This window comes from Gigantopelta aegis, chromosome 7, assembly GCF_016097555.1.
Source record: "Gigantopelta aegis isolate Gae_Host chromosome 7, Gae_host_genome, whole genome shotgun sequence".
Taxonomy (NCBI): Eukaryota; Metazoa; Mollusca; class Gastropoda; order Neomphalida; family Peltospiridae; genus Gigantopelta; species Gigantopelta aegis.
Genome location: NC_054705.1, coordinates 27374961 through 27390233, shown reverse-complemented (window position 1 = coordinate 27390233; position 15273 = coordinate 27374961). Strand labels below are relative to the sequence as shown.

At 35.7% G+C, this 15273-nt stretch overlaps 1 protein-coding gene across 4 annotated transcripts in view; it reads left to right on the top strand.

The window, feature by feature from the left end:
- The window catches only part of LOC121377466 (sorting nexin-17-like), a 68501-nt gene that overhangs the window by 34194 nt on the left and 19034 nt on the right, over positions 1-15273 (top strand). For 3 of the 4 annotated variants that reach the window (XM_041505466.1, XM_041505465.1, XM_041505464.1), the window contains exons 9-15: positions 5262-5354; positions 6407-6544; positions 7648-7710; positions 10394-10507; positions 11150-11227; positions 12967-13014; positions 13763-13801. In XM_041505466.1, coding sequence (XP_041361400.1) covers positions 5262-5354; positions 6407-6544; positions 7648-7710; positions 10394-10507; positions 11150-11227; positions 12967-13014; positions 13763-13801 — 573 coding nt within the window. The remainder of the gene's footprint in view (positions 1-5261; positions 5355-6406; positions 6545-7647; positions 7711-10393; positions 10508-11149; positions 11228-12966; positions 13015-13762; positions 13802-15273) is intronic. The other variant, XM_041505467.1, reaches the window with a different exon arrangement.

The following is a 15273-nucleotide window of genomic DNA, read 5'->3' as shown; positions in this document are numbered from 1 at the left end:
TGTAATACAGTAAATCAGTAAATGTGTCTTGTTGATCACATTGTGAAACTGTCTGGTGAAGCAGCTATCAGCACCATTGACTTAGCTTCTTTTACTTAGTTAATAGAAGTCACATGATTTCTTCAATATTGTAATACAGTAAATCAGTAAATGTGTCTTGTTGATCACATTGTGAAACTGTCTGGTGAAGCAGCTATCAGCACCATTGACTTAGCTTCTTTTACTTAGTTAATAGAAGTCACATGATTTCTTCAATATTGTAATACAGTAAATCAGTAAATGTGTCTTGTTGATCACATTGTGAAACTGTCTGGTGAAGCAGCTATCAGCACCATTGACTTAGCTTCTTTTACTTAGTTAATAGAAGTCACATGATTTCTTCAATATTGTAATACAGTAAATCAGTAAATGTGTCTTGTTGATCACATTGTGAAACTGTCTGGTGAAGCAGCTATCAGCACCATTGACTTAGCTTCTTTTACTTAGTTAATAGAAGTCACATGATTTCTTCAATATTGTAATACAGTAAATCAGTAAATGTGTCTTGTTGATCACATTGTGAAACTGTCTGGTGAAGCAGCTATCAGCACCATTGACTTAGCTTCTTTTACTTAGTTAATAGAAGTCACATGATTTCTTCAATATTGTAATACAGTAAATCAGTAAATGTGTCTTGTTGATCACATTGTGAAACTGTCTGGTGAAGCAGCTATCAGCACCATTGACTTAGCTTCTTTTACTTAGTTAATAGAAGTCACATGATTTCTTCAATATTGTAATACAGTAAATCAGTAAATGTGTCTTGTTGATCACATTGTGAAACTGTCTGGTGAAGCAGCTATCAGCACCATTGACTTAGCTTCTTTTACTTAGTTAATAGAAGTCACATGATTTCTTCAATATTGTAATACAGTAAATCAGTAAATGTGTCTTGTTGATCACATTGTGAAACTGTCTGGTGAAGCAGCTATCAGCACCATTGACTTAGCTTCTTTTACTTAGTTAATAGAAGTCACATGATTTCTTCAATATTGTAATACAGTAAATCAGTAAATGTGTCTTGTTGATCACATTGTGAAACTGTCTGGTGAAGCAGCTATCAGCACCATTGACTTAGCTTCTTTTACTTAGTTAATAGAAGTCACATGATTTCTTCAATATTGTAATACAGTAAATCAGTAAATGTGTCTTGTTGATCACATTGTGAAACTGTCTGGTGAAGCAGCTATCAGCACCATTGACTTAGCTTCTTTTACTTAGTTAATAGAAGTCACATGATTTCTTCAATATTGTAATACAGTAAATCAGTAAATGTGTCTTGTTGATCACATTGTGAAACTGTCTGGTGAAGCAGCTATCAGCACCATTGACTTAGCTTCTTTTACTTAGTTAATAGAAGTCACATGATTTCTTCAATATTGTAATACAGTAAATCAGTAAATGTGTCTTGTTGATCACATTGTGAAACTGTCTGGTGAAGCAGCTATCAGCACCATTGACTTAGCTTCTTTTACTTAGTTAATAGAAGTCACATGATTTCTTCAATATTGTAATACAGTAAATCAGTAAATGTGTCTTGTTGATCACATTGTGAAACTGTCTGGTGAAGCAGCTATCAGCACCATTGACTTAGCTTCTTTTACTTAGTTAATAGAAGTCACATGATTTCTTCAATATTGTAATACAGTAAATCAGTAAATGTGTCTTGTTGATCACATTGTGAAACTGTCTGGTGAAGCAGCTATCAGCACCATTGACTTAGCTTCTTTTACTTAGTTAATAGAAGTCACATGATTTCTTCAATATTGTAATACAGTAAATCAGTAAATGTGTCTTGTTGATCACATTGTGAAACTGTCTGGTGAAGCAGCTATCAGCACCATTGACTTAGCTTCTTTTACTTAGTTAATAGAAGTCACATGATTTCTTCAATATTGTAATACAGTAAATCAGTAAATGTGTCTTGTTGATCACATTGTGAAACTGTCTGGTGAAGCAGCTATCAGCACCATTGACTTAGCTTCTTTTACTTAGTTAATAGAAGTCACATGATTTCTTCAATATTGTAATACAGTAAATCAGTAAATGTGTCTTGTTGATCACATTGTGAAACTGTCTGGTGAAGCAGCTATCAGCACCATTGACTTAGCTTCTTTTACTTAGTTAATAGAAGTCACATGATTTCTTCAATATTGTAATACAGTAAATCAGTAAATGTGTCTTGTTGATCACATTGTGAAACTGTCTGGTGAAGCAGCTATCAGCACCATTGACTTAGCTTCTTTTACTTAGTTAATAGAAGTCACATGATTTCTTCAATATTGTAATACAGTAAATCAGTAAATGTGTCTTGTTGATCACATTGTGAAACTGTCTGGTGAAGCAGCTATCAGCACCATTGACTTAGCTTCTTTTACTTAGTTAATAGAAGTCACATGATTTCTTCAATATTGTAATACAGTAAATCAGTAAATGTGTCTTGTTGATCACATTGTGAAACTGTCTGGTGAAGCAGCTATCAGCACCATTGACTTAGCTTCTTTTACTTAGTTAATAGAAGTCACATGATTTCTTCAATATTGTAATACAGTAAATCAGTAAATGTGTCTTGTTGATCACATTGTGAAACTGTCTGGTGAAGCAGCTATCAGCACCATTGACTTAGCTTCTTTTACTTAGTTAATAGAAGTCACATGATTTCTTCAATATTGTAATACAGTAAATCAGTAAATGTGTCTTGTTGATCACATTGTGAAACTGTCTGGTGAAGCAGCTATCAGCACCATTGACTTAGCTTCTTTTACTTAGTTAATAGAAGTCACATGATTTCTTCAATATTGTAATACAGTAAATCAGTAAATGTGTCTTGTTGATCACATTGTGAAACTGTCTGGTGAAGCAGCTATCAGCACCATTGACTTAGCTTCTTTTACTTAGTTAATAGAAGTCACATGATTTCTTCAATATTGTAATACAGTAAATCAGTAAATGTGTCTTGTTGATCACATTGTGAAACTGTCTGGTGAAGCAGCTATCAGCACCATTGACTTAGCTTCTTTTACTTAGTTAATAGAAGTCACATGATTTCTTCAATATTGTAATACAGTAAATCAGTAAATGTGTCTTGTTGATCACATTGTGAAACTGTCTGGTGAAGCAGCTATCAGCACCATTGACTTAGCTTCTTTTACTTAGTTAATAGAAGTCACATGATTTCTTCAATATTGTAATACAGTAAATCAGTAAATGTGTCTTGTTGATCACATTGTGAAACTGTCTGGTGAAGCAGCTATCAGCACCATTGACTTAGCTTCTTTTACTTAGTTAATAGAAGTCACATGATTTCTTCAATATTGTAATACAGTAAATCAGTAAATGTGTCTTGTTGATCACATTGTGAAACTGTCTGGTGAAGCAGCTATCAGCACCATTGACTTAGCTTCTTTTACTTAGTTAATAGAAGTCACATGATTTCTTCAATATTGTAATACAGTAAATCAGTAAATGTGTCTTGTTGATCACATTGTGAAACTGTCTGGTGAAGCAGCTATCAGCACCATTGACTTAGCTTCTTTTACTTAGTTAATAGAAGTCACATGATTTCTTCAATATTGTAATACAGTAAATCAGTAAATGTGTCTTGTTGATCACATTGTGAAACTGTCTGGTGAAGCAGCTATCAGCACCATTGACTTAGCTTCTTTTACTTAGTTAATAGAAGTCACATGATTTCTTCAATATTGTAATACAGTAAATCAGTAAATGTGTCTTGTTGATCACATTGTGAAACTGTCTGGTGAAGCAGCTATCAGCACCATTGACTTAGCTTCTTTTACTTAGTTAATAGAAGTCACATGATTTCTTCAATATTGTAATACAGTAAATCAGTAAATGTGTCTTGTTGATCACATTGTGAAACTGTCTGGTGAAGCAGCTATCAGCACCATTGACTTAGCTTCTTTTACTTAGTTAATAGAAGTCACATGATTTCTTCAATATTGTAATACAGTAAATCAGTAAATGTGTCTTGTTGATCACATTGTGAAACTGTCTGGTGAAGCAGCTATCAGCACCATTGACTTAGCTTCTTTTACTTAGTTAATAGAAGTCACATGATTTCTTCAATATTGTAATACAGTAAATCAGTAAATGTGTCTTGTTGATCACATTGTGAAACTGTCTGGTGAAGCAGCTATCAGCACCATTGACTTAGCTTCTTTTACTTAGTTAATAGAAGTCACATGATTTCTTCAATATTGTAATACAGTAAATCAGTAAATGTGTCTTGTTGATCACATTGTGAAACTGTCTGGTGAAGCAGCTATCAGCACCATTGACTTAGCTTCTTTTACTTAGTTAATAGAAGTCACATGATTTCTTCAATATTGTAATACAGTAAATCAGTAAATGTGTCTTGTTGATCACATTGTGAAACTGTCTGGTGAAGCAGCTATCAGCACCATTGACTTAGCTTCTTTTACTTAGTTAATAGAAGTCACATGATTTCTTCAATATTGTAATACAGTAAATCAGTAAATGTGTCTTGTTGATCACATTGTGAAACTGTCTGGTGAAGCAGCTATCAGCACCATTGACTTAGCTTCTTTTACTTAGTTAATAGAAGTCACATGATTTCTTCAATATTGTAATACAGTAAATCAGTAAATGTGTCTTGTTGATCACATTGTGAAACTGTCTGGTGAAGCAGCTATCAGCACCATTGACTTAGCTTCTTTTACTTAGTTAATAGAAGTCACATGATTTCTTCAATATTGTAATACAGTAAATCAGTAAATGTGTCTTGTTGATCACATTGTGAAACTGTCTGGTGAAGCAGCTATCAGCACCATTGACTTAGCTTCTTTTACTTAGTTAATAGAAGTCACATGATTTCTTCAATATTGTAATACAGTAAATCAGTAAATGTGTCTTGTTGATCACATTGTGAAACTGTCTGGTGAAGCAGCTATCAGCACCATTGACTTAGCTTCTTTTACTTAGTTAATAGAAGTCACATGATTTCTTCAATATTGTAATACAGTAAATCAGTAAATGTGTCTTGTTGATCACATTGTGAAACTGTCTGGTGAAGCAGCTATCAGCACCATTGACTTAGCTTCTTTTACTTAGTTAATTGATGTATATACATGTACATGTTAAATTATCCCTATTTTATTGTTTAACATTGTTACCATACAACCTTTCCTTTAAACAATGTGCTGGGGTGTTTTTATAAAAACACCGCTTTCGTTTGTTTGCAGGCTGTGAGTGATATAGAGAGACAATGGGTGTTGGCCACAAAAGATCAGCTCAAACATCTGACTACATTACAAGAGAGAGGTTCCAAACGAGACGTATGCCATATTATGTAACAAAGTTGTCTGTTCAGTTATATGTAGAACAGTTACAGACACAGGTGTGGTCTGGGCTAGACTGCCTAACCCAGAGTCTGTTGCAAGGTTTTGTGGTGCCATTGTGTCGATTCGAACTTTCAGATACTTAACAATGAATTATTATCTAGGCCTATGGTGGGTTAGACATGCAAAACTGTCCGACACTTCTTCTTTCTTCATAAATCTACCACCTCTAGTGGCACCAATGATGGAATAATATTAATTTTTTATGTCACTCTCCTAGTGACACCATAAAGAAACAGATTGCCATGATTGGATTGAACTGCGTTTGGACACTGTGTGGGGTGAGATGGAGGGGATGCCGGAGGATAGGTTTTTTGGGGGCCATAAGGCATAGGCGGTTTGGCCATAGGTTTAGTGTACCCTCCTCCCCCCCTCCCGGCCTTCATTTGGTCACTCCAACATTCAAAATATGATTGGTAATCCCTCCTCTAATCGTAATATTAACTTTCCTGTGGGTTTGGACCAACCATTCAACCTTTTCTCCTAACCTCCCAGGGGTTTAAAATATGTTATTTTATTGGGTAATATAATTTATTAATTAAATATTTAGACCAGCCCATCAAAAATTGCGTCAAACCTATATTTTAATAATTATTTCAAATTATTATAGTTGTAGGTCTATTTTATTTTTAAGGGTGCAGTCAAACTTTATTAACCCTCATCTCCTCATTATTTACTTTTTGGACGTTTAAGGGTCATTAACACGGTAAAATCAAGCTGATCAAAGAGACGTTTTTGCTCACTCTGCTCACTCGATGAGGCCTGTCTATAAGGCTACTTTTATCATGAATTCATTTTAAATTTCTCAGTTTTGTTTTATTTTCTAAATGTATGAAATGAAGTTACCCATATTGTATTGACCAAAATATTCACACTTATTTATGTTCATTATTTTGAAAAAACATAACCTTAAAAATTATTATTTAATCGGTTACCAAAATCTACATGTAGTCCATATAATAATGCTGTACTAAGATTTTTTATTTCAGTATGTGCGTCTTGCCAGAACGCTGAAATACTACGGTTACATTCAGTTCCGCCCATGCGTCACAGATTACCCAAATCCAAATTCTCGAGTTTTAGTTGCTGCGGGAAACAAGGAGCTCAATTTCCGGGTACAAGTACAGGTATGTAAAAGTTGGTGCTAATCACATTACAATGGTTAAGCTACCAGGACTAAGGCTAGTGGATTCTGACTATATCACCAAGCCATGTCCACAGTGACATGTGCATTGCCCTTCAGTCGTAGCGTATTGGCAGGAGGTGCAGTGAGTTGCAGTATTGAACACAGTGACATGTACATTGCCCTTCAGTCGTAGCGTATTGGCAGGAGGTGCAGTGAGTTGCAGTATTGAACACAGTGACATGTACATTGCCCTTCAGTCGTAGCGTATTGGCAGGAGGTGCAGTGAGTTGCAGTATTGAACACAGTGACATGTACATTGCCCTTCAGTCGTAGCGTATTGGCAGGAGGTGCAGTGAGTTGCAGTATTGAACACAGTGACATGTACATTGCCCTTCAGTCGTAGCGTATTGGCAGGAAGTGCAGTGAGTGCAGTATTGAACACAGTGACATGTACATTGCCCTTCAGTCGTAGCGTATTGGCAGGAGGTGCAGTGAGTTGCAGTATTGAACACAGTGACATGTACATTGCCCTTCAGTCGTAGCGTATTGGCAGGAAGTGCAGTGAGTTGCAGTATTGAACACAGTGACATGTACATTGCCCTTCAGTCGTAGCGTATTGGCAGGAGGTGCAGTGAGTTGCAGTATTGAACACCCTTTATAGACTCGGGGGTTGGTTGGGAGGGCTCAGATTTATATCAAATTTATGTCAAATTTATATCAAATTAGCTGTCAAATTTATTATCAAATGTCTGCAATATGCTGCTATTATTGTCAGGTGAAAATAATTGCCAAAAACTACTTTTTTTAAATTAAAAATTCCCAGGTATTTCTCACAAAAAAAAAGAAAAAAGAAGTAAATGGATCATTTTCGGTATTAAAGCTATTTCCAGATGTTCTGTTACTGTTATTGGTAAATGCCATGTGCAAAACGGTGGGTAATATTCATGAATGGGTGCATGATCTGAATGTGGTATACAGTGTGTGAACATGCGTGATGTCAGCTAATATCTTCTCTCTCACTAACCACTAAATTAAATCAACTCTCAAGTCAGTTAGTGAAACTGTTTACTTGTGAATTCTGAATGTTTCTTTTATTGTTTTCAGGATCAAATCAAAGAAGGCTCATTCAAAATTACCAGAATGCGATGTTGGCGCATCACAACAACAGTAAGTGATTTTAAGAGTACACAAACATCATGCACATGTACAAATGTAGATATATCCTCATCACATGCAAATGTTTGCCCATTGTCTGTCCCATCATCCTACAAAAAATGTTTTTTGTAAATATTTCAGTTTGGTTTGATGTAAAAAGAAAAGTAAAAGTGTTTTGGAAATAATAAAAAACCAATTTTTTTGTGCAAGTTAGAAAACAATCGGCTCAGAAATAAATAACTAGTAGTAAATTTCATACTATGAAAAACAGCATTCTCTGTAGGTCGGACTATATACATGTACATACTATTAAAGGGACAGACCCTAGTTTATAAACACTACGGCATTCTCTGTGGGTCGGACTATATACATGTACATACTATTAAAGGGACAGACCCTAGTTTTTAAACACTACAGCATTTTTTCACAATTAGAGCTGCATTTCACAATGTTATGTTATTGTTTAAATTACTGAAGTGTTTCCAGTCATTCTGCTGTTTCTAAAGCAAAAAATTCATTTTCATATTTTTAAAAACACAAGTACCTCAGACACAAACTCTCGTCTACTTTTTAAGGGTATTTCCAAATTTCAGTGTAATTTAGTGATGTGTGGTTAACCATGGAATCAGTTCGGTTTCTGTTATAGAAGAAAAACTGAAAACTGTAACCGTGAAGATAGGAAAAATGTGCAAAATTTTGTTTTCCAAATTTGCCATTTTTAGCCCAGCTTGTCCAAAATTAAAACAAAATTTCCTAGGTGAGTCATGACCAAAGTCCACTTCTGGCAATAACTTGCCAAATGACTCATATTTTTACATTTTGTGATGTTGATTTGCGAATTCGGTACATGATTTGAACGTCGAACAGTGTCATTTGCAATACAAACTTGTCACCATTTAAACTTGTTGAAAACGAGACAGAGTTCGGAAAACCCTGTTTGTCTGTGAACATAATGCCTATTTTACCACATCCGCGTGATGTTTTCTTATGCGTGTATGTCTTCAGCAAAAGTCGTCCCATGTTTATTATTTGTTTGAACCCTTGATTTTTGGCCATACTTTAGTATTTGTACCCGTAAGATATTTCCAGTGGGGTTTTCAATATTGGCTATTTTCTTTGTATCAAAATGAGAATTAAGATAAATTGTTTGTTAAAGTTAATCCAGATTACAAACAAACACAATTACAGTGATGTCGGCCTGTCTTATCGTACTGTGTGACATTACCTGAGGACGTCCGATACTGACCCATTTGAAACAACTCAGCCATTTGATTTATGCTTACACTTCGGCCGAGGTATTCCAGTGAGTTTGTTTTCAACTCTTTTTTTTGTGTGTGTTATTTTCACTACTTTTTGGTTTTAGTTGCAAAATAAAACCATGCTGACAAATTGTTTATACACATGTAGATGGGAAAAAAAAGTTGCAGAAAAGAACCTTGGGCTAGTGATAATATTTGTAGACTAATGTATTTTTATATTTACTAACCCGGCTGAGTAGTATTTTTTATTTTTTTAAATAGACCCACAAGCCTGGAACATGATTGTTCTACAAACTGTTCTTTTTGAGCTTTGCAAAGTTTCTTATTGCCAAACCTAATTTCATTAAAATGTCAATAAAAAGCGAAACCAAAACTCTACTCTTTAATTTGTCACAACCGAGACTGGCAAGCAAAACCGAAGACAGATTTGATAACCGCATATCACTACATACTCTAGATTGTACCTTTATCCAAATGTGTTACAGGTTTGTAGATTAACCAAACTTTATTGTTGAAACTAGGGTCTGTGACTTTAAGCATTTTTATAAAAAATATTTTATTAAACAAATTCCACTTTAATTATTAAATTACATTCATATACAAACACTGTCACTACTATCTGTATTTACCTCATTGTACTGGTGGATCAACATGGGTGGGGGGGGGGGGGGGGGGGGAGATCAGTTTCACTGTACTTTATTACCACAATGTGTATTCCTTCTAAAACATTATCTACACTTTATTACCACAATGTGTATTCCTTCTAAAACATTATCAACACTTTATTACCACAATGTGTATTCCTTCTAAAACATTATCTACACTTTATTAACACAATGTGTATTCCTTCTAAAACATTATTTACACTTTATCTTGATTAGTTTTATTCTAATGTTTGTAATATGTTATTTACCTGGTAATTCTGTAGTATTTCAGGATTCAGAAGGAAGTCATTTTTTTTCCAGTTTGTCTCAATTAATTTTATTCTAATTGTAGTAATTACATTTTTTTTCTGCAATCTTTAGGTATCCAGAAGAAAATTATGATTTCAGTTTGTTTTAATTTAATTATTCTAATTGTAGTAAGTACCCTGTTTATACATTTCAGAGTGGGATGTAGTCCAGTGGTAAAGCACTCACCTGATGCACGGTCGGTCTAGGATCGATCCCCATCAGTGGATCCATTTGGCTATTTCTCATTCCAGCCAGTGCACCACGACTGGTATATCAAAGGCCATGGTATGTGCCATCCTGTATGTGGAATGGTGCATATCAATGATCCCTTGTTACTAATGGAAAAATATAGCAGGTTTCCTTTCAAAGACTAGATGTCAGAATTACCAAATGTTTGACATCCAGTAGCCAATGATTAATAAATCAATGCGTTCTAATGGTGTCAATAAAGAAAACAAAGTGTAAATTGGTTATACATTTCAGTATCCAGAAGGAAGTGGTGATTCGAGCTCGTCTTCCAGCCCTAACTTGGAGTTGTCCTTCGAGTACCTGATGGCTCGCGACACCCTCAAGTGGATTACCATCACAAGCAGTCAGGTGAGATGACATTTCTCATTAATCTTTACACATTGTCTCGTAATTTTGGTACATTCAGCGGGGTATGAAAAAAAACCCCTGAATTGATGAAGCCGTTCACACATAAGTTTGCAGATTTAGTTTTTTTGTTCATACCCAGATGAAATAGCAAACAATCCGTATAATTTAATTTGAAACAGACTTATTAATAATGACACTAAAAGTTCATATTTTATTTTGAATTATGTTTTGGTTCTCAAACAATAATGCTTTATAAGACAAAGTACTAAGATAAAGTGATGTCATTAGATATCACGTTCATCGAGAAATGAATAAACACATGTTGCTACAACTGGGCCAATGGGATGACGTCAAATTGTAATAAATGAAATGGAAATTATATTATTTATTTATAATTTTCATTTTGTTATAACTTGCTTTTCCAGATTATCAGTTAATCTTCAAGCATTATGGGTGCAATATCATATAATCTACTAATAGGTTACACTGACTGCTGCTTTTTTTGGTTGCTGTAATGGCTCATTGAGCTGTGCAAACCCTGTGCCTACCAGTTTTAATTCAAGTCTGATAGCTTCACCACTATATTACTGAGACCTTTCCATGTTTCATAGATTTCACGGTATGTTTATTTAAACTGTGCAGGCAATGTTGATGAGTATGTGTCTACAAAACATGGTAGATGAACTCATCATGAAGAAACAAGGCAAGAAGTTTAAAAAGGTAGGCAGAGAGAGTATTGCTTAATTTTAAAAGTTTCACAAGTCACAGTTGTAACATGGTTTTGATGAGTAGGCTTTATTTAGGTGGTAGAATGAGACAGTTGAGTGACGTCCACCTAAATACATGACTCACTAAAAATTTGTTTTGTTTAATGACAACACTAGAGCATAATAAGTTATTAAATCATTGGCTGTCTGACATATAATCTTAGAGGAAACCTACATGTTTCCATTATATTTAGGTAAGGTCAGGTCATAGGCTTTTATGTGCACATTCAAAATAAGCTGTTGTAATGTACGCCTGTTCTGGCAACAAGGGATCTTTTATATGCAGATACTGTGGTGATTCGATCCTATCCTATGACTAGAGCACCTCAGGCAAGTGATGTACCAAGAACTAACTGAGCTAGACCACGTCCCTTGAGTAATTGAATGAAAGATCATGTAAACCCAGTACATCATTGGCTTTGCTCAGTTAAAATTTGTTTTGTTTAACGATACCACTAGAGCATATTGATTAATCATCGACTATTGGATGTCTAACACTTGGTAATTTTGAAGTAAAGTCTTAGAGGGGAAACCATCTATATTTTTCCATTAATAGCAAGGGATCTTTTATGTGCATCTCCCCACAGACAGGATAACACATACCATGACCTTTGATATACCAGTTGTAGTGCACTGGCTGGAACAAGAAATAGCCTAGTGGGCCCACCGATGGGGATCGATCCTAAATCCTAGATCAGCCGAGCATCAGATGATGCCTTTACCACTGGGCTTCGTCCCAGTCCTTGGATTTGCTCAAATTCACTAATATGGAGAGTAAGACCTGATCTTCTAGCAACACTTTTATATCTGCTTTAACGCTGTTACATAATATGGTTTATTATCCACATGATTCAACATATCCGAGTTAATAACAAAACGTACAAAGCACATGTAATGTCACTTATTATTCATTTGTTTCAACATAACCGAGCTAATAAAAAACATATGCAGCACACATGTAAATAACAAATATAATCACTTGACCAACCAATGAGCTGTAATTGTGGGAAGCAACATCATAACACGACATGGCTTCCCCAGTCTTAGCTCTATGTATATATGTAGTATGTGAAACATTGCAATTACATTTCATAGTTCTTTGGTAAAGTATAGTCCATTGTAACTTTGTTTTGTCAATGGTCGGTCATTAAATGTAATTTTTTGTAAAGATGACGTCGCTTGTCACAATGACTTCATTTCTGAAAAAGAAGTCATTTCGTTGTCTCCTTATGGTTATGTTTTATTCATAAAAAGTAATAACAATAATATTAATATAATTTTGTAATATGGAAAATAAAGAAATGATTACACTTGAGTGTGAGTTGTACTGATTTTATGAAACTCCTATTGGGATTGATGTATTACCCTCCCTGACACTCGGGCAACACGTGAATCATGATACTTGTTTTTTAAAATTAGTATGACACAAGCTCATATAATAATCTCTGTAATAAAGACAGTTTTCTTTAATACATTTTATTCTTCAATAATTTAGTGTGGTGCTACTATCATTGTGTAAGAATAATTTGTATAATGAAAAACTGTACTCTATTTTTAATCTTCTGTTTAAGTCACCATACTCAGAAAAGATCTACTTTTGTGTTGAGTACAGTTTGTAAAATACAAGGTATTAGCAGATTGGCATCATTTCAATGCATAATGACACATGTATGTTAATTGTTTCCTTTTTAGCCACAGGATCATACAAAAAGTCCACAAACCATTGGTGTAAATGGTGAGGTAAGAAAAATATTTATATAAAAAGACAATTTTGTTGAATAATTTTTGCCTGGCATGCATTTGAAAAAGTGGCCCTTATAACTGTTTGTCTAGCCTTTACAAGGTACAAAGGCCAAATATACATGTGTAGGTATTGCTTTTCAACTGTGGTGGCAGTGATAATTACAATGGCATCAATGTTTGTGTTAAAGTTTAACTTTAAGGTTTCAGGTTTAGATCAGTTTCTCACAAACTGTTATTCTAAAGTCAGTGAAACGTGATTTTTAATTGCACCTGTAGATGGTCATCACAGTGCACTGAAAATGTTTATAGTAGGTGGACTGGCCTTGGTGGTGCATTGGTTAAGCCATCGGACTACAGGCTGGTAGGTACAGGGTTCGCAGCCCAGTACCAACCCAGAGCGAGTTCGTTAGGGCTCAATGGGTAGGTGTAAGGCCACTACACCCTCTTCTCTCTCACTAACCACCAACCAACTAACAACTAACCCGCTGTCCTGGACAGACAGCCCAGATAGCTGAGGTGTGTGCCCAGGACAGCATGCTTGAACCTTATTGGATATAAGCATGAAAATAAGTTAAAATGAAATATAGTAGGTGGGACATTTAATCCTGCAGAATTCTTGTTTTGAAGGGTACATATACATTAACTAATAATTTCATTGTTAACTTTATTCAGATACATTTGTAGGTTACATATATGTATATTTCAAAGACCACCATATTCAATTTGTACTGTATATATTTCACAGACTACTCACTATGGAGACAATACACATTTTAAAAGACAGGTACATGTATGCATTGTTTATGGCTTGTAAATAACTGCATGCTTTTAGTTTTAGGGTGTGATTTCTATATTTACGAGGGGTGATTGATAAGTTTGTGGCCTAAGGTAGAAGGAATCAGTGTTAGAAAATCAAATACAGTCATTTTTCAACATAGTCCCCTCCTACATTAACACACTTAGTCCAGTGGTCATGGAGCAGACGGATCACTTCTGTATAGAAGGTGCCATTTTGGGCCCTCAGAAAGTGGTCCACAGCATTCATAACATCATCACATGTGGCAAAATGATGACCACCGAGCTCCTTTTTCATTTTTGGGAAGAGGTAGTAGTCAGAGGGAGCCAAATCAGGAGAAAAGGGTGGGTGTTCGACAAGTTTGAATCCACATTTCTGGATAGCAGCCATGGCCACTGGTGGAAGATCAGCATAGTAGGCCCCGGTGATAGTGTGACCCTTGTCTAGGTAGTCCACCAGCAGCACTCCTTCTGCATCACAGAAAATGGAGGTCATTACCGTGCCTGCAGACATCAGTCTTGGCTTTCTTGGGAAGCGGAGAACCTGGGTGTTTCCACTGCTTCGATTGTTGCTTCGTCTCTGGTTGGAAGTGATGGACCCAGGTGTCATCGATAGTCACAAATCGCCGAAGAAAACTGTTGGTATCTGCCTCAAAAATAGCAAGATTTTCCCTTGACATGTTGAGCCGAGTCCGTCTCAGATCAGGTCCAAGGAGCTTTGGGACCCAACGTGCTGACACCTTGGACATTTGAAGTTCGTTGTGGATGACGGCATGGACGCATTCCTGGGAGATGCCCAACTCAGTGGCAATGTAACACTCCGTTACTCGTTTGTCTACCATGATGATGTCATGAATCTTGGCAATGGTCTCCTGTGGCGATGGTGACTGGCCTTCCCGAACGGGGGTCGTCTTCCAGAATCTCTCTGCCACGTTTGTATTCAGCAGCCTACTTCTTCACCATGCTGTATGAAAAGGCATCCTTCCCTAGTGTATTCACGATATCTTCGTGGATCTCCTTGGGTGTTAAGCCCTTGAGACCGAGGTAGCGGATGACCGCACAATGGCTAATGTTGTCCATATTATCAGAAACCATCGATGCTCATTGTTAATAGTTTCTGGCATGAGTCCTTTTGTAGATGGTTTTTCTGACACGAGTCTCAAGAAAATCAATCTTTGGAGCGAGCTTTAACGAGCTCCATGGATTGATTTTCTTGAGACGAGTGTCAGAAAAACCATCTACAAAAGGACGAGTGCCAGAAATATTTTCTAGCACAACCTGTCTTATAAATTTTATTATTAATTTAGTCTAACTATACTGTAAGTCTCTTCATTTTATTTTTGTAACGTGACGTCACCTCTAAGCTGACACCCATGTTACGTCACGAGTGTGAAAGCATACAGTGATGTCGAGAAGACCTACTCATATTATGTGACGTCATATACTACTTTGTTTAAAAAA